General features: G+C 38.5%; 1 protein-coding gene across 1 annotated transcript in view; it reads left to right on the top strand.

The window, feature by feature from the left end:
- LOC122798197 (tetratricopeptide repeat protein 21B-like) overlaps positions 1-27,842 on the top strand; it is a 1,733,894-nt gene that overhangs the window by 570,819 nt on the left and 1,135,233 nt on the right. The window contains exon 8 of the mRNA XM_044066946.1: positions 13,190-13,288. Within this exon, the coding sequence (XP_043922881.1) occupies positions 13,190-13,288 (99 nt within the window). The remainder of the gene's footprint in view (positions 1-13,189; positions 13,289-27,842) is intronic.

Genomic DNA, 27,842 nt, shown 5'->3' with positions numbered 1-27,842 from the left:
ACATGCAGCAGGTACCAAAGAAGGCAAGGAAACCTGCAACTAGAAAGTCTTATGTTGGCAAATGGAAGAGATTTTCTAGTTGCTGCCTTGACAATCACTTGGCTCCCAAAATGGAAGTAGCATCTTTGGTTCTCAAATATATGTTTGAGCTCTGGAAAGATGGCTTGTCGTATGCTTCCATTAAGGTATATCTTGCAGCCATCTCATCTTGTGTGCCTGTGAATCTCCCTCTTTCTTCTATGTTTGTGGTTAAACAGTTTCTGAAAAGAGTGTTGTACATGAGACCCTTTGCAAACAGATTCCTCCTCCTCCCTGGGATCTCAGCTTTGTTCTAGAAAAAATTACCTTAACTCCCTTTGAACGGGCCTTTCAGGATGACTTGCAGTTCATTGCTTGGAAAACTGTTTTACTTGTTGCTTGGACAACTTGCAAAGTGAATATCTGAGTTGCAAGCTCATGAGTGGGTGAACCTTGTCTGATTTTCAGTAAGAATAGGGTTGAATTACATGCAAATCCTTCATTCAAGAATAAAGTTGTTTCTGATTCTATCTTGAATCAATATATAAGAAAGCAGATAGAATAGAGTCAACAATATATAAGAAAGAAATAAATGTTAATAGATACATTAGAAGGAATAGTATGCATGCACCTCATACTTTTAAAGGTGTTTTGAAAGCACAATTAATAAGGACTAGCAAGTTCAATACAGAGGCGAATAATTTTATACTCCAAGCAAATGAAATGATGCAAGAGTTTGAAAGGAATGGCTATTCTACTCAATATGTAGATGCCATATATAAAGAGGTAAAAATAGGAAGAAAGGATAAATATAAACCAGTTTTTGGCAGAGATACAATACAATTAGCACAAATTTTAGATAAAAGTGACAAAGTAATTAGGTATGTCACTACTTTTAATGCAAACACTAGAGATGTATGCAACATCATAGAAAATAACTGGCTTATATTGACGGCTATGCCAGAGATTAAAGATCTACTAGGCATGAAACCTAGATTTTCATACAGGAATTTGGAGACATTGAAGCAGAAATTGTGTTATAAGGACATTAAAGAAAAGAGAGTTATATACCAACATAAAAATGCAACATTGAAATGTTACAATTGTAGCTGCTATGCTGATATTTATGATTCAGTAAATAACTTTGAACATCCTATTACCAAAGAAAAAAATATGAATTTAAATGTTCAGCAAATTGTAACACATCCCAATTAGTGTATCTTGCAACATGTACAATTTGTACAGCATTCTATGTTGTTAAGACAACTAGAAAATTAAGGGAGCATATAATAGAACATAAGTCAGAGATTAGAAGAAAAGTGGTGACAAATGCATTAAGCAAGCATGTTATGGATAATAATACACATACTTTTAAGTTTAGAGGTATAGGTGTAATAGACATGGGTACTAGGGGAGGAGATATGAATAACATTCTAGAACTAAAAGAATATGAACGGATCATTAGACTACAAGCAGATGTTACACCAGGTTGGAACAGTACTGTCAGTACAAAACCTTTATTAATTAAAAGGCAGAGAGAGAATATTTAAGAATGTAATTTAACTTATATTTTAGCTCCTAAGGAACTGAATATGGTTATATGATTTTATAAGGATGCATTTATGTGTATATCTGTTTCACAATATGTATATGTGGGGAACAACTGTGTATATATGTATGCATATGTAAACATGCATTTGTATATGTGTATGTGTATGTATGTGAATGTATATATGTGTATATATATATATATATATATATATATATATATATATATATATATATATATATGTGTGTATGTGTGTGTGTGTATATGTATATATATATATATATATATATATATATATATATATATATATATATATATATATATATATATATATATATAAATATGTATGTGTGTATATGTGTATGTGTATGTATATGTATGTATGTGTGTGTATACATGTGTATATGTATATTTATAAGAATAAGTATATATGTTTTAAATGTTTTTTAAAAAAATGATGAAGGTTATTTTGAATGAAGTAATTTAAATATTTAATTGTTAGTTAATAATGTTAGGTTAGGCTGGCTGAATCATGCGATTTTATTGGTATCCCTATTTAAATGTTGATGAGATCCATTAACTCTATGTACTGATGAAGGGTGGTTAACCCAAAAGCTTTACTTTATTAAATCTTTTGGTGTTTAAAGTGTTTTCTATCTTGAATCAAGCCATCAATCAATCTACTCAATATGTAGATGCCATATATAAAGAGGTAAAATAGGAAGAAAGGATAAATATAAACCAGTTTTGGCAGAGATACAATACAATTAGCACAAATTTTAGATAAAAGTGACAAAGTAATTAGGTATGTCACTACTTTTAATGCAAACACTAGAGATGTATGCAACATCATAGAAAATAACTGGCTTATATTGACGGCTATGCCAGAGATTAAAGATCTACTAGGCATGAAACCTAGATTTTCATACAGGAATTTGGAGACATTGAAGCAGAAATTGTGTTATAAGGACATTAAAGAAAAGAGAGTTATATACCAACATAAAAATGCAACATTGAAATGTTACAATTGTAGCTGCTATGCTGATATTTATGATTCAGTAAATAACTTTGAACATCCTATTACCAAAGAAAAAAATATGAATTTAAATGTTCAGCAAATTGTAACACATCCCAATTAGTGTATCTTGCAACATGTACAATTTGTACAGCATTCTATGTTGTTAAGACAACTAGAAAATTAAGGGAGCGTATAATAGAACATAAGTCAGAGATTAGAAGAAAAGTGGTGACAAATGCATTAAGCAAGCATGTTATGGATAATAATACACATACTTTTAAGTTTAGAGGTATAGGTGTAATAGACATGGGTACTAGGGGAGGAGATATGAATAACATTCTAGAACTAAAAGAATATGAACGGATCATTAGACTACAAGCAGATGTTACACCAGGTTGGAACAGTACTGTCAGTATAAAACCTGTATTAATTAAAAGGCAGAGAGAATATTTAAGAATGTAATTTAACTTATATTTTAGCTCCTAAGGAACTGAATATGGTTATATGATTTTATAAGGATGCATTTATGTGTATATCTGTTTCACAATATGTATATGTGGGGAACAACTGTGTATATATGTATGCATATGTAAACATGCATTTATATATGTGTATGTGTATGTATGTGAATGTATATATGTGTATGTATATATATATATATATATATATATATATATATATATATATATATATATGTGTGTGTGTGTGTGTGTATGTATATATATATATATATATATATATATATATATATATATATATATATATATATAAATATGTATGTGTGTATATGTGTATGTGTGTATGTGTATGTATATGTATGTATGTGTGTGTATACATGTGTATATGTATATTTATAAGAATAAGTATATATGTTTTAAATGTTTTTTAAAAAAATGATGAAGGTTATTTTGAATGAAGTAATTTAAATATTTAATTGTTAGTTAATAATGTTAGGTTAGGCTGGCTGAATCATGCGATTTTATTGGTATCCCTATTTAAATGTTGATGAGATCCATTAACTCTATGTACTGATGAAGGGTGGTTAACCCAAAAGCTTTACTTTATTAAATCTTTTGGTGTTTAAAGTGTTTTCTATCTTGAATCAAGCCATCAATCAATCTACTCAATATGTAGATGCCATATATAAAGAGGTAAAAATAGGAAGAAAGGATAAATATAAACCAGTTTTTGGCAGAGATACAATACAATTAGCACAAATTTTAGATAAAAGTGACAAAGTAATTAGGTATGTCACTACTTTTAATGCAAACACTAGAGATGTATGCAACATCATAGAAAATAACTGGCTTATATTGACGGCTATGCCAGAGATTAAAGATCTACTAGGCATGAAACCTAGATTTTCATACAGGAATTTGGAGACATTGAAGCAGAAATTGTGTTATAAGGACATTAAAGAAAAGAGAGTTATATACCAACATAAAATGCAACATTGAAATGTTACAATTGTAGCTGCTATGCTGATATTTATGATTCAGTAAATAACTTTGAACATCCTATTACCAAAGAAAAAAATATGAATTTAAATGTTCAGCAAATTGTAACACATCCCAATTAGTGTATCTTGCAACATGTACAATTTGTACAGCATTCTATGTTGTTAAGACAACTAGAAAATTAAGGGAGCGTATAATAGAACATAAGTCAGAGATTAGAAGAAAAGTGGTGACAAATGCATTAAGCAAGCATGTTATGGATAATAATACACATACTTTTAAGTTTAGAGGTATAGGTGTAATAGACATGGGTACTAGGGGAGGAGATATGAATAACATTCTAGAACTAAAAGAATATGAACGGATCATTAGACTACAAGCAGATGTTACACCAGGTTGGAACAGTACTGTCAGTATAAAACCTGTATTAATTAAAAGGCAGAGAGAGAATATTTAAGAATGTAATTTAACTTATATTTTAGCTCCTAAGGAACTGAATATGGTTATATGATTTTATAAGGATGCATTTATGTGTATATCTGTTTCACAATATGTATATGTGGGGAACAACTGTGTATATATGTATGCATATGTAAACATGCATTTGTATATGTGTATGTGTATGTATGTGAATGTATATATGTGTATGTATATATATATATATATATATATATATATATATATATATTTATATGTGTGTGTGTGTGTGTGTGTGTGTATATGTATATATATATATATATATATATATATATATATATATATATATATATATATATATATATATATATATATATAAATATGTATGTGTGTATATGTGTATGTGTGTATGTGTATGTATATGTATGTATGTGTGTGTATACATGTGTATATGTATATTTATAAGAATAAGTATATATGTTTTAAATGTTTTTTAAAAAAATGATGAAGGTTATTTTGAATGAAGTAATTTAAATATTTAATTGTTAGTTAATTATGTTAGGTTAGGCTGGCTGAATCATGCGATTTTATTGGTATCCCTATTTAAATGTTGATGAGATCCATTAACTCTATGTACTGATGAAGGGTGGTTAACCCAAAAGCTTTACTTTATTAAATCTTTTGGTGTTTAAAGTGTTTTCTATCTTGAATCAAGCCATCAATCTCCTCACAAACAAGGCAAACAGATTCTAGATATGTATATTCTCCGGCACAATAAAGGCTATCCTTGTAGTGTAAAAAGGTTATCCTTGTAGTGTAGAAACAGGCAGGCAACTCGAAAGCTTCAAAAACTTTATTCCACCAACTCAGCACATACGAAGAAAAAACACGAACCAGAACACCATACCATAGAACAGTTGAATTAAAGCTCTCCTTGCAACGGAGACTTCATCAGAATGAATCTTTTAATTAACAATGGCTTTTTTTATACTAACATCAATCAACAGTCACCCTATAAACTGCTAATAAGCCTTAAAGATACAGCGCTGCAATACCTTGTGCAAATATACCTAATAAAATGCATTTCTCATTACAAAATCCACATATGGCATATTGTGCATTACTTGTTCCAGGTACACACATATACATATACATATATGCGACCCCCCACCACCAAGTACAACCAACGAATAAATCCAAGTCAAATTGTGTATAAATATGTATAAACTAAAATCAGGAACGTTAAAACAGCAATAGCTCAAATTTGTCCTAGGCTGCATATCTAGATAATTTGTATCATAAAGTGCGAATACAGTGGCTCAAAGAATCGTAACCAAGCAAACTTAAATTCATATAGCTTCTGCATACAGCTAATAGGAACCAGTGTTTAAAAACATGTTTGAAAACATGTTTAAAGGTACTAAAAAATGCTTGAAAGCTAACATGCATACACCTAAAAATAGCAGCAATAACATGAATAAGGGGCTCGCCCTAACAAAATGGGGAATGGAAACCAATCAACTTATGTATTAGACAAACAGAACAGACAGAATTTGAACCCCAATTCTAACAAGTTAAAAGGCTCTTGAGCTTGTAAGGGACTTTACCAATACGGCAACCTACCCCAACATCAGTCTAAGGGTATACCCTAAATATCTCCTGTATTTGTTAGGACATACCTTCCATTATATAACATAAAGGGTTCATGAGCCAGTTTGATGGTACAGGATGGTTTAGGAGAAGCATGAATGAAATTTGGAACATGTTTAAACATATGGCCATTAGAACTGAGGTTTTTAAGAATAATTTGAAATTTAGTTTTAGAAGGAATTTTAATATTAAAAACATATTGGAAGGGAAAGGGGCTTGCGCAGATGGGGCTAGTAGAAAACAAGGAATTTGTTTGTTTTATGACACAAATTATCTAGATATGCTGTCTAAGACAAATCTGAGCCATTGCTGTTTCAACGTTCCTGATTTTTGTTTATACATATTTATACACAATTTGACTTGGATTTATTTATGTATATGTATATGTGTGTACCTGGAACAAGTAATGCACAATATGCCATATGTGGATTTTGTAATGAGAAATGCATTTTATTAGGTATATTTGCACAAGGTATTGCAGCGCTGTATCTTTAAGGCTTATTAGCAGTTTATAGGGTGACTGTTGATTGATGTTAGTATAAAAAAAGCCATTGTTAATTAAAGATTCATTCTGATGAAGTCTCCGTTAACTGTTCTATGGTATGGTGTTCTGGTGCTTCGTTTTTGGTTACAGATTCTAGATATATTGGGTGTACACAAGCAGCTCAGGTACTGTCTTGACAGAGCCAAGTTCTGTAGGAAGGCTGAACAGCTGTTTGTTTCCTGTGCCGGGACCAAGAAATGCCAATCTATGCCTAACAGAGAATATACAAATGGTCATCTTCTGCTGTTCATAGGTTCATAGGTTCATAGGTAAGTACTAGGCTGTCTGCCCAAGGGCATTTATAAGCCTAGCCAGAATGTGTTGGCTTTCGCCGCCCCTTAGATTAGTTCCCAGTGCCTCTGTCCAGAAGAGCCATCAGTTCCCTGCGCCACTGTCCAGCAGAGCCATTAGTTCCCTGCACCACTGTCCAGCAGAGCCAGTGCAGTGATCCCCGGGGTAAATTTTCTGTTTTCCATCCACCCGTCAAGGTTTCTCTTGAAGAGTGTTAGTGAGGGGCTCTGCCTGATGTATATTGGAATCCTGTTCCAAATATGTTTTTTTTGCTGTCCCCACAATGGTATAGCTATTCCAACAAAGGTAAGGCACATTCTGCCAGGGCCATGTCCTCTTTGAAGGCATGCTAGAAAGGGGTAGAATCTAGAAATATTGTAGAGGCAGTTACTTGGCCCTCTGTTCATACCTTCACAAAGCACTACAAATATGATTCCTTCTCTGGGTCCAGTGCAGGCTTTGCTAGGACCATTCTCCAGGGGCTTCTGGACCATTATCCTTCCTCCTTACAGGTAGAGTAAGCTTTAAGAATCTACCCACAGGCTACCGCAGCAGTGAGAATGACGAACACAGTACAGTTGTGTTAGTCCTACTTACCCATAATAATAGATGTTTAATTTTTTAACTGATTCAGTAGCCATATCCACCCACCATCCCCTTTTGTAGATAGTTGAGGTGGGACACAACCTCCTTTGCTACAGTTGCTATTGTTGTTTGGATGATTTTTATGGTTATTATTTATTGCTGGTTATTGGCTTCTTGGGGCAGGAAAATTGTCAAGATTTACCTCACTCTGGTTGGTGATGCACTTCCTTCCAAAAAGTTGCAGTCTTTCAGCAGCCAGAGTGAGTTACAGGGAGAGGAGTTAAAGTTTAGGCAAGAATGCTAGGTTCTGTGTCCTTGGCAGGACACTACCAGTAGGCCACTGCAACAATGAAGAAATTTGAAAATCTACTGTTATAGGTAAGTAGAACTCTCTCAACTGTGTTTTGTTTTTTGTTCCTCCTGCCCTAAACCTACTGGACATCAGACCTCCTGCTGGAGTTAATCATCAGGGTGATTGTCATCCATGCAACTTTTAGGGTGGAGTTTTATCTTTCAAGACATATGCTACTACTTCCCCTTTACCTGCCCCATTAACCACCCAATGATAGTGTTTACAATGGGTGCAGTGTGCTGAAGTCACTTCCACATGTGATATACCCAAATGCAGTCCTACCCCTCACAGTCAGGTACTTAGTATCAGGTTTCTGGTCTGCAGTGGGGATCCTTGATGAGATGAGATCCCTGGGGACATGTGTCACTCTACCCTCCTAGCAGAGAGAAAGGAACAAGCAAAGGACACATGTTCATCATATTGATCACTGCTGCAGTAGCCATAGCTGTATGGGTTACATTCCTGCCAAGGATATAACATCCGTCCAGCCTCCAAAGCTTCAGAGTACCTTCCATGCACCCAAACTGTCAGGCAAGCTGAGCTGAGCTGACTAAAAGACATGCTTGAGTGACAAGTCCTACATAACTTTACTGCCACCAAAGAGTACAGTCCTCCAAATCTTTTTTAGACCAATTTTGATTTGTGCTGTTCCTTTGCTAGAGAGATAAGTTCCCTTTGGGGGAACCATCCATTTTCTAATAATAATTGTTGGTCTTTTATCACTTCTCACTTCTGGGAAGTTATTTTAAAGCTAGGAGTTTTGTGTTTTAAAGAACTGCTGTAAGACTGCAATGTACTTTTATATGGGAGCATCCTTTTTTCCTGTCAGTTTAAAAGTTGTTTAACTAGAACTTGTTTATTTTACATTTTGGGGCTGGAAAAAATGCTCTAAAGTGCTTTTACTAGTGCTTTTTTTGTGTGGAAAAAGTGACTTTCAGTTTTTGCCAGCATTTGCTGCTTGTCTTCCCTGGGAAAGGGGGCACCATTTTCGGCTTGACCATGGAACAAACTACCAGTCCCACAGTCAGTCCTTCTTCCAGTCAAAAATGAAAAAGTTAAGCAAACGACCTTTGCTGCTATAGCAGGCTAACAATTTGTCTAAGCTGCAGGTGGTGACTCTGCTGTGGCCATTTGTTGTACCTCAGACCATTCATCTTTTGCCGCAATCCCTCTGGTATAACACCTACAGCCACTATGGACTGGGGATTAGCCACATCCTCTGGCTTTCAGGGCCCCCTTAGTGAGAAAGGGAGAGATACTCTTATTTGTCCTGGAAGAAGGAATAGATATGCCCATCCCTGAGAAAGCTGCTGTTGTCATTAGTAACATACTTGTCCCCATTTATCCTGTCAAAAAGAAACAGAAAACTAAGCATGTGTCTACTCCTCCTCAAATTTCTTTAGGAGTAGTTTAATGTGTCTGACTCAGGTTTTAGTTCCATCTTGTTAAGTAGTTTTTGATAAATGATAGAGTGATACCGTTTTTCCTGAAGAGATTCAGAATTCTGAATCTGAACAGGAAGATGAAGGGGCATATACAGGGTTTTCTCCTCAGATTTCTGAATCAGACTCAGAAGAGAGCTCAGTTTCTGATTCTCCCTTTAGGGGGTTATTTTTCTCTGAGACTATTGCTAGAATGTGCCAGTGTTTTCAATGGGAGAACACTGAGGTTTCTCAGTCCCTCAGAAAATTCTATGAGTAGTTACAGAAGGCATTTCTAGAACATGCACCCATTCCTCTAGTTCTGTCTACTTTAGAGGGTGTGTTGTGTTTCTGCCTGCAGTTTTCCTGATTGTCAACCAGCTACCCTTAAAAAGGCAGATAGGATTATAAAGTTCCTCAGTATTTAAAGTTTTTATACACTATTTCCAAACCTGTTCCAGCAGCTATAGTTTTAGTTGATCTGACTGCTGCTAAATACATAATTCATTCCAGTCGTACTCTTACTGATAAGGATGGGTAAAAAGTGTATACATTTGCAACTTTGATTTTCAGAATTTTGAATAGTTAGGTTTATATGTTAAATTTTGTTGTGTCTAATTGTGAAAGCATGAGGAATGTTTTATATGCAGTTTCTTTATGTAAGGAAACATTAGCTTTAAATAATTTAATTTCTTCTATTGCACAGGTCACTACTCATTGTTTACAACATGTGTATGCTCTGTTAATTCTTCTTCTGGGGCCACAGCGACTAGTACTGTTTTGAGGAGGTTTTTATGGCTGCATTCTCGGAACCTTCCAGATGATGTTAAAAATGAGATTTTAAATTCTCCTTTGAATAGAGATTTACTGTTTGGCATCTTTGCTGTAGATGTGACCAAAAAGTGTGATGAAAGGGGTAAGCTAATCCAGGGAGTCTATAAGATTTTTCAGCCCTCCTTTTCCAAATTCTAAGGGATTCTCTAACCTCTCATATAGTTTTGGCAAAAAAAAAAACAAAACAAAACAAAATAAGCAGTCTTAATACAGGTAAAAAGATAAGTAAGGAGAAATGGCAAAGGGGTTCCAAAAAGAACCCCTGAACCACCCAAAGCCAAGAATAGTCCAACAAATCTGAATGACTATGTAAGAGACCTTGTGAACCCCCCCTCCCACCCCGGCCCCTTTTTTCTTTAAGAAAGTTTAAATCTCCATTTTTCACTTTGGCAACCGATAGTTTCAAACAAATGGGTTCCAAAGATCATTCATCAAGGTTACAGATGGCAGTGGGAGGAAATTACTCATTTTCAGGGAGTCATTCCTTTTTTCCAGATCAAACTCTTTTGTGTCCACTGGTCTTTTATCACACGCTGTCCTAAGAAGTGGTATAACCAGTTCCTCCTTCCCTAGTGGGGAAAGGTTTTCATTCAAGAATGTTCTTAGTGCCAAAAAAAGGAAAATACTTGGAAAGAGGTGCTGGATCTGTTTTTCCTAAAATTGTTTGTGATAATTCCCAAATTTAAAATTATGTCACTTCACAACCTGTTACCTCTTCTTCCTTTTTCAAGTTTCCTGGTAAAACTATATGTAAAAGATGTTTATCGTCACATTCCTATTCATCCAGACTTCATACATTTCTTAAGGTTTTGTGTTTCTAGATCATTTTATCTGTTGTCTGCCTTACACTTTGGACTATCCACTGCACCGAGAATGTTCACAGTCTCTAGCTTCAGTTATAGCTCATTGCAGGCTATATGGTATCCACATTTTTCCATATTTAGACAACTAGCTTATCTTTGCAGACTGTTTTTCAAAGTGATTGCAGTGCCTGGCAGTTTGGGTGGATGGAAAGTGCCCTGAAGCTTTGGAAACTGTCCAGCTGTTATATCCTTGGCAGGATACAACCCATATAGCTAAGGCTACTGCAGCAGTGATCATTCAAACATCTACTGTTATGGTTAAGTTTTACTCTCACAACCTTACTTTGCCTGTCAATACAGGTCAGACATGTGTCAAACAAGGGCACAATGTGCACTGCCAGGGTGATGCACGTACTTATTGGAGATAATCTCCTCTGCATTGCCTACTGCCTGGTACTTCAAGGAATGGTCTCTTCTTGTTGATATACATGTCTAAATGGAGTCCAGATGTACCTCAGGGAACCTTGTGACATTGTAGATGTCATACATATAGTGGTGGTTATCTCTTCTGCAGTGCTAGAGAACCGAACATGCTCTTCCACCTGCAAAATCATTGCATGGAAGAACTTATTGAGTATTTGGGAGGTAGATGTGAGTGATATACTCTACTGTGAGTGATATACCCTACTTTGATGCTGAAAGGTCCCTGTAGCTAGAATAGTCAATGGTGCAGATACCTTGTTCTCTACAAGGATGAGCACACCACGTGCTCGCCATACCACACATTCCTGTAAATTCGACATTGGGGTCATTAGACTCCTTATTATATTTCTGTCCTTGCAAACGTGGTCAGTGATGTAATTAGTCAGATTCTGTGGTCAGTGATGTACTAAGATTCTGAGTGAACCTCTGTCATTGTTGCAGATTACCATGATATGCAGCCCCAGCAGTACCTGTTATTACTATACCAATACCTCTTATTACTATATATGCTGGCGAATACATAAGGTCACCACTTTGAACATATCTCCTATTTAGATTACTGCTCCTCAAGCTACAAAAGCAGTATTTGGTGTATGCTGTACATCTGTGTAGAGTAGTCAAACCAGCATTTAAACAACCATGAATAGCAACATTAGTTTGAATGAGCTTATTTGCATTCCCATCTGCTTGTGCTGTTCTGTTTGTCTCTTTATATTGTCATCTGCATACATTAACCACAGTTGGTTTTCTGACTTGCCCCGACTGTATGTGCAATCACAAACTGTGAAAAGTGTTACTATGTAGTGCACAACCTTTTCTTGAATATCATTCACATGTGTATGTATTTTATATGAGTTTATTCATGGCATTTAACTGGTAGCTCACTGAAAAGGAGAAAAAGACTGTGCCATTTGTTTTCATAGTAAAATTTTCTCAAGTGTTGTGACAGGAGTATTTGTAAGGTAGGTAAATGAAGTCAGTGGCAGTGTGGGGGTGATTGCATGGGAGGATACATGTCATACAGCAAGTGGAGTAAACTAGTAGGAGGTATATTATCTAAGATTACCTAGTCCCTATTTGAGCAGTGGTGTCTCGTGGACAAAAACATAAATATTGGTAAATGTCTTGAAATCTTACAACAAATCATACTTCTTAACTTTCCTTTAATACTTGCACAACATTTTTTACATATAAAACAGCTAAATATTATACAAAACAGCATAAACAAGTCAATGTCTGTAAGAATGAACTTTTATTTTGATACAGAAGTGAAGTCCAGTCCTTTGTGATAATTCTGGGTACGGTTTGTTGTGCAAAATCTCAACTTTCCAGAAAAAAAGTTCCATTTTTGATTTGATAAGGTGGCACCCTAATATGATCCCAAGGGGATGCTGCGCAAGAGTGCACTTTTAGGTTGTGTTGGTATAACTATGGAATTTATATTTGGTTAGCAAGCTCTGTCATTTGCCTTACTGTTTTTTTGAGTTACTTACTCATTTCAGATTATATAGCATTAGTAGTTCAATGTTCGGATATTTTTTTTTTAATTTTGTTTCATTCGGGCAAAACTTAAATTGTCTATTGTGACATCATTTAAAAACTACAATGTTTATATATAGTTAATAACAGTCATGCAAGTAAAAGTATACTTAATTTTTGAGCAATAATAAACTGCTTCATCCTCTTTGTCTTTTTTTTTCTGCAATAAGTAATCTTGGTGTAACAATTTAACATTTAAAATAAAGGGATACTTTTTATTATATGCAGGCAGCGGATTATGTAAGAAGTCTTGTTAGTGCTTTGGAGGACATTGAGCCAAGGAATCCAGGCCTTCATGTAAAAATGATCCTTTCTATTAGTAGAATGGTATGTATTGACTTTATTTTAATCTGTGTTTAGGACAGTGCAGTGCTGTTGTTAGCCAGAAGGTGGGCAAGTCTGTAAACTGTCCACTGAGTTATTGTAAAATACTTGTGAAAGTGCGAAAACTCTTAAAACTTTTGGTGAAATGTATACTATTTTTTTTGTGCTTAGCCATCAACTGATGCAGTGAAATAAGCTGCTGTTTTGGTATATTTTTAAAGGGATAGCTTCTGTACTTTTCTGCCTTTCTCATTCGTGAATATGGCATATAGGTTTCCTAGCTGCTAATGATAGAACAATGGTATGCAAGTACTGCATCCTGTAATTCTGTCTTTATGCATTAATAACTCTTGAGTGTATGCCTTGTTCCCACTAACCATTTTGACTGTTTTTTTTTCTCTACCAGTGGTTCCCCAGCCAATCTACATGTCAATCCCTTTTGACAGGTCATTGGACACTCAGACTGCAGGAAGAGCAGGCCTCCTCTGCTCTTGCTGTTGTATATCAAAAGAATCCTGTTGAGTCTAGAAGATATCCTTTATGTATTATGGCAATACCTGTCCATCATTCTTAACAATGTTAAGTTTTTTTTTGTTTTTATTTTTTTTTATTAATTTTGTCATGCTAGAAGTCTGTAACTGGTAAAACTGCTGTGGGCTTTCGATATTGGCTGTTCTTTTGCAGTTAATGTTGTTTCTTTGAATCTTTGCTACAATAACTGCTTTGGGTCTTTTCAGCTGCATATTTCTGTTCACTTAATATTTGCTCATTGCTGGTAAAATTATGTGAGCTCTTTGATCATGCACATCTGTTGTGTTTCTTATAGTTTATTTAATGCTATAAGCTGCTATGGGTTATTTAACTGCAACATTTTGCTGCTGTTTGTTTCTGCTGTTAATCTACTCTGAACTCTTTCTGCTGCAATTAGTGTTTTAATTTCTGTTGGTAGAGTGTTTGATCCTATTTGTTCTAAGTCTGATGCAGATGAACAGTCTTGCAGAGTTTTAATTTACTGTCAACATTAGGTATTTCATATTGGTACCATGCTGTGGGCTCTTCAGCCACAAAGTTCTGCTACAGTTCGTATGCTGTGATTGCACTTTTGTATACTGTGAGGTTGCTTCCTAGGCAGTTTTACCCCATCTACTTTTTGTATTTATTTGGGAGTCATCAGAAGTTCTACAATGCATCACTTTGTTTTTGCATTCTAAATCTAGCTTGCTTCTGATTTCTTTAATGTCTCCCCTTAAGCCTTAAAAGTGTAGCATCAGATTCCGTGCTTTTCAAGGTCCTTCTTTACAGGAAATGCATCTTTTGGGTGGCAGTAATGTGCTTTTCGATTATAGTAACATCATTACTGTGCACACTGATGGCATTGGGGACATGGAATAACAGGGCACAGTTGGCTTCATAATGTGTTGATGTGTAATAGGCATTATTGGAATCTTATATCATGGCTCAGCAGTTAAGTATCAAATCCAAGGTTAAGCATCTTCTAGGAGGGTCACTGTAGTAGTACATAACATTTGATTTTACCTGCCTTGTGCTGTCTTTTTACTTGGCTATACAGTAGAACCTCTCTAAGTTGACCACCCAAGGGACTGTAACAAAGTGGTCAACATATGGAGGTGGTCAACATAAGGAACAAGGCCTAGTGTACTGATACGCACATGTACTTTAATTTCTTGTAAAGATTTTATTAGAGAATATCACATGAAAAAAGAGTTATGTACTTACCATAACTTGTAATCTGTGCTATCTAGTGTCATTATTCATCATGGATGGGTTTAGGATTTGATGTTGGATCTGAGACGGCAGCTAGTAAGACAGCTCCTGAGCTCAACCTCCTTCTCTTCCCAAGATCCCTTGCTACCCACAACCCTCAGATCGAGTTTGCTGGATAGAAGAAAGGAGGCAGTGAATACTGCCTATAAAGATGAAAAAGTACTAAGGGATACATTCCTCCGTAACTCCCCAGTCACCAGAAGGAAGGGGAAGGAGGGTGGGAATGTGATGAATAATGAGACTGGAAAGCACAGATTCCAAGTTATGGTAAGTACATAACTCTTTATCTATCTGATGCTATCCTTAACATTATTGATCATCGATGGGTCAGAGTGCCCAGCTACTAAGAACCCTGGGAGGCCTCATGGAAGGATATGCTGGAACACTGAAGAACAAAAGGAAGCCCTGTTTTTAAACACGAAGTCCAACTTATAATGTGCTACAAAGGTATGGGGATGAGACCAAGTAGCAGCAGCACAGATCTCAGAATGTTATGCCAGGAAGGCAGAAGATGTAGCTGCTGATCTAGTAGAGTGAGCTTTAACTGGTCCAGAAAGCTCCAGGTGTCTGCTTTTGTAAATGTAAGACATACAGCTGGATAACCAATGAGAAATAGATACTTTGGAAACTGCTTGACCTCTCCTAGCCTGAGAGAAGGCAACAAAGAGCTGATTGGACTTCCAAAAATTTTCAGTTCTCCTGAGGTAAAAAACTTAACTGCCTATGTACATCCAGATAATGCAACACATATTCCCCTTTATTGGAAAAATTGGGAAGAACACAGGAAGTCGAATTGATTGGTTAAGAGTCACCTCTGAGGCTACCTTAGGGACAAAAGAAGGAATGGTCCTGAGAGACACCCTATCCTTATGGAATACCATGAAGGGGGGCTTAATGCACAGAACCTGCAACTCAGAGACCCTCCTGGCTGAAGTAACAGGCATCCAAAGCGTGGCTTCCAAGACAGGAATTTGAGATCACAGGTCACAGCAGGCTCAAAGGGTTTCTGTGTCAAAGACTGCCACAAAAAAGTGAGATCCCATGGAGGGGAGGGATTCTTGATAGGAGGTCTGAGTAGAAAGATCCATTTGAGGAAGGCCTTGCACACCCTAGAAAAAAAGGGAGTACTTTCATTCATATGGAAGTTGGAGACAGCCACCAATTGGAGTTTAATCATGGAGAAACTGGCCGCTTGTTGAAAAAGAGAGGCCAGGAATGACAACATTTCGGGAATAGAAGTTGAAAAAGGATTGAGATTGCATTATTTTGCCCAAACAGAAAATCTCTTCCATTTTGTGGAATACACCTTCTTGGTAGACACCTTTTGGGAAGCCAAAATAATGCTCTTAACTGGGGAAGGAAGCCTGGACTGGAAAAGGATCACTGGAATTGGAGGAACCAAGCAGTCAGATGAAGAAACTGAAGGTTGGGAAGAGGGGAGCCCCCACAGATGGGAGATGAGATCCAGAATGGGATCTAATATCCAAGTAGGATATTTCAGATGAGACCAAAGGAGGGAAATCCATGCCTGACGAGGCCAGAAGGGGGCAATGAGGATGAGAGGAGTCTTCAGGTGATGGGCTTTCTGTAAGACTTTGGGAATGAGGGAAGTTGGGGGATAAGCATATAGAAGTCCCGATGGCCAGTCTTCAACCAGAGCACCCTTGGGTGACTCCCCCATTGGGAGGATCAGGGCAAAGTCATTGCTGCATTTGTGGTTGCCCAGAGAGGCAGAAAGATCACAGCAAGGGAGACCCAGTGGGCAAATATCTGACATGCAACTGATGGGTTCAGGAACTATTCGTAAGGACTCAGGATAGATCTGCTGCATTTGTTGGTTAATATGTTGGAGCTGCCAGGAATGTCCATTGCAAGAAGAAAGTGCCTGGAAAGCATTTCCCATCCAACACCCTCATGGCCTCTCTGCACAGGGGATAAGATCGTGTTCCCTCTTGCTTGTTGATGTACTGGACCATCGCCATGTTGTTTGTTTGAATTGCAATAGTCCCTAGCGGGAAACAGTCCTGGAAGGCTTGCAACGTTAGAAGGTCTGCTCTCAACTCCAGGACATTTATGCATTATTGGGTCTCTAAGGGAGACCATGTGCCTTGAACAGTCCTTCCCCAATAATATCCCCCCACCTCAACAGGGAGGCATCCATGGACACCCTGGCTTGTGGTAGGGGAAGACAGAAGGCTGTGCCTAGAAGAAGATCCTGAGCTTGGTGCCACCAAGCAAGGTGATATCTGCAGACCTGAGAAATCCTGATGATCATGGACATAGGATGAAGATGAGCTGACCACTGCACTGCTTGGGTCTATTGCAGACTCTCATATGATATCTGGCGAGAGGGACTAACTGGATCCCCGCTGCCATTGAACCTAGTGCTTGCAAGACCAAGTGGATTTTGGGACGTTCCACATCCAGCAGAAGACGGACCTGGTCCTGAATTATCTCAACTCTGCATAGGGGAAGTGTTGCAGTTTCTGATACCATGTCCAGAAGGACCCCAATAAATTCCAGGTTCTGACACAGGGCAAGATCAGATTTGGGCAGGTTGACTGTGATGCCTAGATCCTGAAAGAGAGTGAGTGTGTAATCCATGGCCAGTGTGAGTTGATGTCTTCTGAAGTCATCCAGGTATGGGAAGACCTAGAAACCTTGCAGTCAGAGATGAGCTGCCACCACTGCCATACATTTCGTAAATACCTGGGAGGCTGTGGTGAGTCCAAAGGGCAGGGCTCTGAACTGATAGTGATTGGCCCCCAACCCAAAAGCACAGTTATCTCCTGGGGCGTCTGTCAATCTTGATGTGATGGTTCGCATCCTTGAGATCCACTGAGCCCATCCAGTCATCCCTGCACAGAAGAGGCTGAACAGTGACCATCTGGAATTTTGACTTCTTGATTGACAAATTTAAAACACTGAGGTCTAAAATGGGACATAGGTCCACATTTTTTTGGGCACCAAAAAGAAGCTAAAGCAGGTTCCAGACCCTTGTTGTCCTGTTGGGACCTCCTGAATGGCTCTTTTTTGAAGGAGGTCTTGAACCTCTAGAAGGGCCAACTCCCTTTGTTGGGGTGGAACATCCGGAAGAAATTTTTGAGATGATGGGTGCTGAAAAAAGGGTATGAAGTAACCCCTGAACATGATGTTTAACACCCACTGATCTGAGGTAATACTTGTCCAGGCTAGTGGGTAGAGGGAGAGATGACCCCTGACTGCCTCCAGGGCAGGACAGCTGGGCAGCACTTCAGTAGTGCTGAGGGGACTTGATGCCTTGAAGGGTTTTGCAAACCTGCAAAGGGGAAAACAGGCATGGTACCTAATGACAATGCCAGTGCCCACCACTTGAGAGGTGGTCTGCACCACATTGGAGATCAACCTCATTGAGACATTAACCAGGGAAGTCAGAGTGAACAGCTTTGGACAGACCAATTTGAGATTCTCCAGAGGTAGCAACTCAGAAAGGGAAGTGGAGAGCTCTGATACCAAGTCCCTTTGCAGCCGAGTAAAGTGTGCCATGTAGTTGTTGCTCTCAGTCCGAACATAGCAAAGACAAACAAGCACTTCCCAAAATGGTCAATCACCCAGGATTCCCTGTTCAGGGGATGGCCCTTGGAGCTCTGTTCATTGAACTCCTTTTTTGTAGCTGTGGCCACCACAATAGCATCGACGGGAATGTCCTTGCTCCAAAAAGCCTTGTCTCTGGGGGAGACTTAGGAACCTATCATTTTCTTGGGAACTGGTTCCACTGTGTCCAGCTCCTTCCACGCCCTGCTGGATATGAGCTGGATGAGCTCATTGGTAGGCAGAGACACCCAGGTAGAAGATGGGCCCATCCCGAAAGGCCTTCAGGAACACAGATTCCTCTGAAGATGAGGTGGGGGAAGACCAACCATCTCGCTGTTTAAGGATCTCGAGGATGTCCCCAAAGGACACTTCCTTGGATGGAAGTCTGGAGGACTTGTCTCCTTCCTCAAAATCCATGCTCCAGTGAGAGATTCTCAAGGAGGGTCAAAGTGCCTCCTCTTGCACATCCTCTTTTGAGGAGGCTCCTCCGTGGTGGGCTCTGGAGAGGACTCGGAAGAGGTAGGGACCCTGAGGGGGGAAATACCCATCTGAAGATACTCATGGGAGGGCTGACCCTGGAAGGATGATGAGATCTCGCTGCCCAATGTCGAGTAAGGCTGGGGAGAATCCAGAGCTGAAGGAGAGACAGCTGCCCAACTGGAGATGGTCCTCTCTATTACCTGGAAGGCTGATGGGCTGGACGATGTCCCCCGTCTTCCCCACCAGCCACAGCCAACCGGGATGGTAGGGGTGACCCTGATGCAGCCTTGACATTTCCAAATTATATTGGCCCTGAGCTGTCCGGCATGAAGTTTCCCAGAGGGAGGGAATGGTCCAAAAGCTCTTGGCCTGAACTCACTCCCCAGCAACCCGCACTGACCTCGCAGTGCCAAGGCTCAGCCAGCTCCGAGGGTAACAGAGCTGAGCCAGCCAGGGACTCTGACGGCATGGAAAAGGAAGAAATGCCTGACACCATTGGCCTCTCACTGGGAATGCTCTGATCCTGAGGGACCAAACCCAGATGGCCCGGTTGAGGAGAGAGTTCTGTTGATGGAGAGGATCCCCTAGGCAAGTGAGTAGGGGATGGCAACAAGCCCAACTCGATTTGGGCTTTGAGAAAGCTCCTCATCATCCTATCCATATCTGAGGGGGGGCAGACTCCTCATGGATCGGGAAAATAGAGAGGAATGGCCCGACCTAGCTGTGGGCCTGCAGTGTCAAGAGGGAAACCTGATTGGAAGCCTCTGATCTGATCTTCTAGGTTTGGAGGGGGATCTCTCAAGAACTATCAGATCTGACAAAACTATTGCATCTGAAGGACTATTTGGATCCGAGGATGTAGATGGTGTCACGATTGGATCCGACAGGTGGGTCAGATCCGAGGGTGGTCTAGGTCAGATCAGCTTTGAGGTGTCAGATCTGACAGAGGGTGCCAGGGCTGTCAGAGCAGAAGAGCCTGGATCCAAAGCCAAGGAGGCTAGGCTGAAATCCGGTGAACTGCGATCAGAGACCCTCAGCATTTTGGTGGGAGAAACCCTAGAGGAAGAAGACTTCCTCTTGGGATATAATGAAGCCTTAGAAGGGGAACCAGAAATCAAGGGACTACCTTTGGTCATCCCTTTGAGCAGGAGCTTGTTCCTGGATTCCAGGAGAGCCCTGGGGTTGAATCCAGCACAAATGTCACATTCAACCTCTAGGTGTGGCTCTGCCAGACAGTAAACACACTCCTTATGCGTGTCGGAATGGGGCATTTTCCGACCAGACGAGGAGCATCTTTTAAACCTAGTGGGCTTTTCTGACATCACACACACACACACACACACACACTGCAGAACACTAAGAAAGGGTGGGGGAAACAAGATAGAAACAACAAAAGGAATAGAGAGAAGCTACCAAGAGACCAAGGGAAAGGCCTTAAAGATACCCTAAAGCACTACTGGGAGGGGAGGAAACTAACCAAGAGAAGACAGGAGAAAAAGAGAAGAAAAAACACAGAAAACAAGGAAAGAAAGATATTTATCTTAAATTTCTTAGCTTGAGCTGCAGGAAGCATGTCTGAAGGAAATTGCGGCAAGTGAGATCTGAGGGCTGTGGGTAGCAAGGGATCTTGGGAAGGGTAGGCACTTGAGCTCAGGAGCTGTCTTACTAGTTGCCATTTCGGATCCGACATCTGATCCTAAACCCATCAATAATGACACAGATAGCATCAGATTCTTTCATAATCAAAACACAGTGAAATCATACATACAGTGTCATACAAAATCAATACATTTACTGTTTTCTCATGGTTTAAACATTCTTTCTGAAAAGAGAGCCAATCTTGGTCTGTTTCTTATTCTTATTACAAAGGTAAGTGGAGAAAGCACTCTCACCTGGGCATTTTTCCACAGCAAGTGACTTCAACTGCATTATCAGATGTCTGACATCTTCTTCTTTTGGCGTCTCTGCAATTTCTGTGTCATCCTCACTTGCTTCTTCCAATTCATCATCTGCTTCATGCATTTTTATTCTAGTCTGTACTTCAGTCAATATCTCTTGGAAAATTGCTTCTGGGTCAGGTTCATAAAAGGTTGCCACCTCATCATCCATTGCAACAAAACCTTCAAAATCTATTTCTTCGAAGTCTGCCATGGGAGATGGACTGTCTGATGGGGTCAAAACATTGTGCTGCAACTTTCTTGAAACACTTCTGTATCATTTCTGGTTGAACTTTATTCCAAGCAGAACTGATCTGGAGGACAGCATCCAGAAAGTTAACTGATGTAGTGGATGAAGTTACTTCCACAGCGGACCACAGGTTTGTATTTCAGTAATGACCCACTGTAGAAGCTGGGTAGTGCATTTTAATTGTTTTGATGATGTCTTGGCCAAGAGATTGGATTTTTGAGGTTGTGTTTGGAGGCAGAAATTTTGGTGTCACATTTGTGAGATGAATCACTTGCGGGTGGCCAGGACAGTTGTTTACTTTCAGTAGAATAGACTGTTTCTTCTTCATTTCTCAGTCGATATCCCTTACCCACTCCTCAAATAGGGCACCAATCATCCATGCACATTTGTTTGATTTCCAAGTGATGGGGGGGGGTCTTGGGCTTCAGGTTCTTGAATGCACATGGCTTTGCCAATTTACCAATGACCAAGGACTTTAGTTTCTCTCCAGCTGAGCTAGCACAAAGCAGAACTGTGAAACATTCTTTGGAAAGTTTTCTGCTTTTACATTTGTCACCCTTCATGACAAGACTCCTGTAAGGCATTGCCTTGAAAAAAGTCCGCACTCGTTAGCATTAAAGATGTCATCTTTGAAGCCTTTGACAAAGTCCAGGAACTTTTTGATGAACACTTCCACAACGTCTACTGGAACTTCATTGGATTCATAACACAAGACTTTCTGTGAGATCTCGTGTCACAGTTTAAACTTCTTGAGCCAACCACTTGATGCTTGGAAATCTGCCACCCCAAATTCCTGTGAAAATTTTTTAGCAACTTCTTGAATCATCAGCCCGGAGATTTGGGCATTAACTGCCCTCATTTGTTTGAACCAGCTTAATGTGGCTTTATTGACTTCATCAAGGGAAGTTTTCCTCCTTTTCCCTGTAGGTCTCCGCTTTCCTTACCATATCTCTCCAAGTACTTATGTTTACTTCTTTGGAGGTTGCTAACTGTGGTCTTTGTAACACCAAAATGTTCCCCCATCTTTCTTTGGCTGCTGCGTTCCAGAAGATGTAGAATATCTACCCTTTTCTTCAATGTCAGTTCGTTGAGTTCTTTCCTTTGGGCCATCATTTCTCAATTAATTGTAAAATTTTTCAGTAACTGTAGGATGTACCTACAATTCAGACTAGTCAGTCACATTGAAAAAATCTTCAGCAACACGTGATAAAACAGTAGGATGTTAGGCCTAATCCAACACGTGGTAATAATAAAACATGAAAAAATAATACAACTAAGGGACAAAGCCCACACCTTCTACCCCTGGGTGTAGAGTGTGCTCAACTGGTCAAGTTACAGAGGGTAAATTAATATTGTGTGTCATAGTCCAAGTGGTCAACATACAACTTACAGAAGTGGTCAATATAGAAAGGTCAGTCTTTCATTACATGTGGTGCAGTCTATTAAGGAGGTAGGGAGGTGGGCAACTATGGAGGTTCTACTGTATATTCATTTCTGCACTCTTATTCCTGTGAAGGGCAGTACTGTTTTTCTTTTCAACATTCTATGGAATTTTGGTTGGTGTAAGAGGAAGTTATATAGTTAGTTTTGCTAGGAATTTTTTTTTAGTTTTTCTTTCCACTTTCAGTGCTTCATTTCCTGCACCAGCACTTGAGAAATGTTGCCATGCTTTTAGACTACTTACCATTTCTTCAAAGATCTTCAGTATAAAAAAGTGTGATTGTTGTTCTTTTTTAACCCAGTATTTCTTTTTCATTATAACTCCTTTTTGGAAAAAAAAAACAGATAGCAGTTCCTCTACTGTTACTTTGGAGAGTACAGCCATTCAAATGATTCCCCAAAACATGTAGAGTAACTCATTATTATCAATAGTGAAAAAATATTTTTTCTCACTTCAGTGTTGTCAAATGAGTCAAAATATGAAAGAACAGAGTAGCAGTGCCTTTTTATGTACCTATATTGGCATCTGCTGTAATTATATCAGATCCAGGCATTACAGTGATAGACAAATGGATGGACTTAGCACCTCAACAGTATTTAACTAATCTAGACCCACTATTTTTTTCTGTGCCTTTTTCCTCATTTTTACCTGCTGATCAACAGTCCTCTAATGACCTGCCAGTCCATTCATTTAATGTAGGTAAGAAACGGTGATGGGAAGCCATCATCTGAATAGTTATCAGGGTTTTTTATACCCTACATTTCTCTCCATGGCAACCAGAGCGAGTCAAGGTCCCAGGATGTAGGCCTATTTCACCACATGAGCTTTTGTGTATACCTAATTCTGTTTCCTGTGTCTTTTTGCTGCTTCATGGGTGCTTATTCCTCACCCTTAAACTGTATTTGCTGGGACACATGGCCTTTGCCAGGTGACAGTCGTGCAGCACATTGAGTTGCCATACCTGCCAACAGGATGGGTGATCTTTCATTGGTGTCTCACTTCACCCTAACCCTGTCACTGTCTCCTCCCGCACTCAGGTCACTAATCAATCCTGAGTCATTTGGATCTCAGTCAGATCTTTATTCCATAAAACCATGGTGTTGACAAGCTAGACACATGATTACTTCATCAGTGGGGTGGGGTTTGGTATAATGGTTACCTCCCAGACACTATGTACTGGGTTTGATTGTCACCTCTGAAAGAAGTTAGCTATACTTAAAAAGTTCCACAAGGGTAAACTATAAATCCTTTTTAAGTAAATATTTTAATATAGTGCTGAAAACTATAATAAAACATGAAGTTGTTTTTGTGCATTCATCAGAGTGAGGTTATTCTGTAGTCAGAACACAGAAGCACAAATGTTTAAAATTTTCAGGAAGTATACATACAGTGAAGAGGAGGACATTTACATGATCCAAATAAATTTTCCTTTCTCTTAAGAGTCTGATGATGAGAATTCTTCTGCACAGTCTTCAAGTTACCTTTCAGAAAATAATTTTGTTTTACAGAAAGTTTACATTGTATAATATTATATTTTAGGATCCCTCGTCTCAGAGTAACAGATACAAAAAAATGTTGAGACTTCCAAATTCAATATGGACAGTAACAACAATTCATAAATGTTTTGTAAGCAGAGAATGCCAAGATTAAAAGCAGCAGCTCCAAAAATGAATAATAAGATATATAAATGTCAACCAACTCCAGTGACATAGAGGGATGCAACCTTGATTATGGCCTAGATGACCCAGGTTTAATTAGCGGCTCATGTGCCTGATGGAGCTTGACAGGGGAGATGGGAGTTCGCAGCTGCTACTGGCCCACCCCCCCCCCTCCCCACTTGACGGGGTGGATGGTGCTGTGGCTCACCACTTAGCAGGAACACTAGATTTTGCACCAGTGGAGCATGAGCCTATATGGACTCACTGCTGTTGTACACATGCATATCTGTGTGGCAGTACAGTGTTATGGCAGGCAAGATGCAACCAAGCTTGGAGAGCCAGCTAGAGGGACAGGATACTCTACTAGGGGTGTGGTAGGCTACTCCAGCAGTACCAGTGAGCTTGCCCACTCCTTACCACTTGACTGTCTCCTCTGGGGAGCTGATAGGCTGATTGAGGTGCTTGTTTAGGAACAAGTGGTCTGTAGGCCTCTTGCCTAGTCTACTTAATGCTTGTCTCTTGCCCAGTGGAATGAATGGAGTGATTGGATGCGGGTAGAAGAGACATTGGACAGGTTCTGTAGAGGGTGGATGAAAAAAGAAAAAAATCTCCTTTGGTTAGGTAGGGTTTATATAATGTACTTAAGGCAGATTTTGCTACTATCTCTTTGTGTATATCCATTCAAATGGGCAAGGTCTCTCTTGCGTCTTTACTGTTTAACAGACATTACAAATTACTAGATACATTTGATAAATAAATACAATAAAGGTTGTAAGGAAAGTCACCAGGATGACCACAGCAAAAAAAAAGGTTTATTCAAACCCAGCACGGCACAACACAGAAAACACCATGCATTAACGCTCCATTTAATATACGTTTTTGTCAAAGATAAGACTTCATCAGATAACAAAAAATGAAATTCAGCAGGTTTAAATAGGACACATAATTAATCACAGCCAACAAAAACACATATTTAAAATAGCAATTAAATAAATAATTTAACCATTAACTACCTTACTAATATTGCACCCTAGCTACTAAAAATCGTACATATTAAATACATTGTGTGACACATTATCTAAAACACTTAAATATATATAAAACCTTAAATAAATATGTATATACTAAAAATATATATGTATTTAAAAAATATATATAAAAATATATATATGCATTTATAAATGGACATTTATAAGGACTTTAATACATAACCTTAAACCCATAAAATCTCCATCTAGTGGCCAAAATAAATATTGCAGTACATATGAAAACCATGTGTGTGTTGATATTACAATTTTGCTGCCCTAAGCTTCAACAAAGGAGCAATGGAAATACTCTTATTTAAACTTGGAGGTCTAGTCGCATCCAATGTAACCTGCCAGTATAATTCCCGGTATTCCAATCTAGTTTCCCATGCACCCCCCACCCCCCCGGCATCCATCCGCACAACTTCTAAAACAAAAAACAAATATTTTGCTTGCCCACATATTAGAGAATGTTTAAAAAGGGCGTTCTTATCATTCTTTTTACTACTATCATAAACATGCTCATAGATGTGCTTCTTTAAAGGTCTTTTAGTTTTACCCACGTAGAAAGCATTGCAAAATTCACACATAGCCAAATAAACAATACCACTAGTATTGCAATTACTATAGCATACACTAGAAAGAGTTCTATTTCTACACTTAATCTCTATTTTGTCTTTATTAGATATATAAGCACACTGGGAACAAAACCCACATTTGAAGGTACCAACCTTTTTATTCTTGTTCCTAAAACTAATTCCACCCCCACTTTCAAATAATTCCTTCAGGTTTCTTCCTTTTCTAAAAATGATCTTAATAGGTTTATTAGTGAAACACTTCAAATCAGTGAGTGAAGAGAATCTGTTCCACTCTTTCTTCATCACTTCACCCACAACCTTGGAGTCTGAATTAAACTCCATGGTAAATGCTGTACAAAATTCATTACTACCCTCTTGGTCTACTTGGACCTCCACGTGTTCACCCCTACCTAACAATGGTCTATACCTAGAAGCACGAAAATGCATAACGTATGTCACTGTATCCCTTAATAATACATCAGGGTACCCCCTTTCTTTGAATAACCCCTCAAGGTATTTAACCTCTTGCTCAAAAATCTTCATCCAAATATGTTAATCTACTAGCTCTAATCAACTGGCCCTTAAAGATATTCCTCTTTTGTGAATAAGAGTGAGCACTCTTAAAGTGCAAATAGGAATTTGAAAAGGTTTCCTTTCGGAAAACCATGGATTTTAAACCCTCATTGGTTTTAATTATGCTAACATCCAAAACATTAGCCTTATTTTGTGTAACAGAACTAGTAAAATGTAAAAAAACAAGTTGTGGTTTTCAAATAATTCAAAAAATCCTGGAGCATATTTTCTGAATCTTTCCAAAAAATAACTATATAATCAAGAAATCTCTTATAATATGTCCAGCACTCAGAAAATCTGGAGTTGAATATAAAATTCTTCTCCCACCATGCAAGATTAATATTAATATAAGTGGGGGCACAATTAGCTCCCATAGCAACACCCTTCACCAGGTGGAAATATTCGCCTCCAAAATAAATAAAATTATTCTTTAAATTATTCTTTAAAACAAGCTCTATAAGATAAAGAATAACTTGTAACTGGTCACTAGTTATATTGCCCTTGTCCACCAGGGCTAGTTCCAACCACTCCAAACCCATATCCTGTGGAACAACAGTAAATAAATCCTTAATATCTACTGTTACAAAAATAATTCTTTCAAAGGGCTAGCCCAAATCAATCCCTTGAAGGAAATCCCAAGAATCTTTTAGAATCGCTGACTCAGAACCAAAAAATGTTTTGAGTCTTGTATCCAACAATTTAGCTAAAGGGTCTGTTTTTGATCCTTCAGAACAAACAATAGGTCGAAGTGGGGGGGGGGGGTCAATCTGATCCTTGTGGACCTTGGGGATTCCAAAAATAGTGGGTATTCTTGGTTGAGCAACATGCAAATACCTAAAAATGTCCACATCTATCAAGCCCTCCAAAAGTAAATAATTAAGGGCAAGATCAATCTTTTTATATGCTATGTTTATCTCATTCTTAGAAACCCTAACATAAGTAGTGGAATCCCCCAAAATTTCCATTGTGAATCACTTGGTCCATAAGGACAGAGCCGCCCCCTTTGTTGGGCTTCTTAACCGATACATTCTTATCATACTGAAGTTCCTTCAAAACCCTTCTCTCATTCTCATTTAATATACTAGTAAATTTAATGAGGTTCTGAATGGCTTGTTGAATCTCCCTTTCTGCTACCATTTCAAAATTTTTTTATTTGGGGGGTGCAATGGCGGGTTATACTCACTTTTACATCTTAGTCCCCCTGTTCTCTGTGTTTTGCCTTCCCCTTGAAACACCCATTCAGAATTCAACAGCCTA

Source organism: Protopterus annectens, chromosome 3.part1, assembly GCF_019279795.1.
Source record: "Protopterus annectens isolate FY-2018-M chromosome 3.part1, PAN1.0, whole genome shotgun sequence".
Lineage (NCBI taxonomy): Eukaryota > Metazoa > Chordata > Ceratodontiformes > Protopteridae > Protopterus > Protopterus annectens.
The sequence above is the reverse complement of the archived record's forward strand: the minus strand, read 5'-3'. Positions and strand labels throughout refer to the sequence as shown.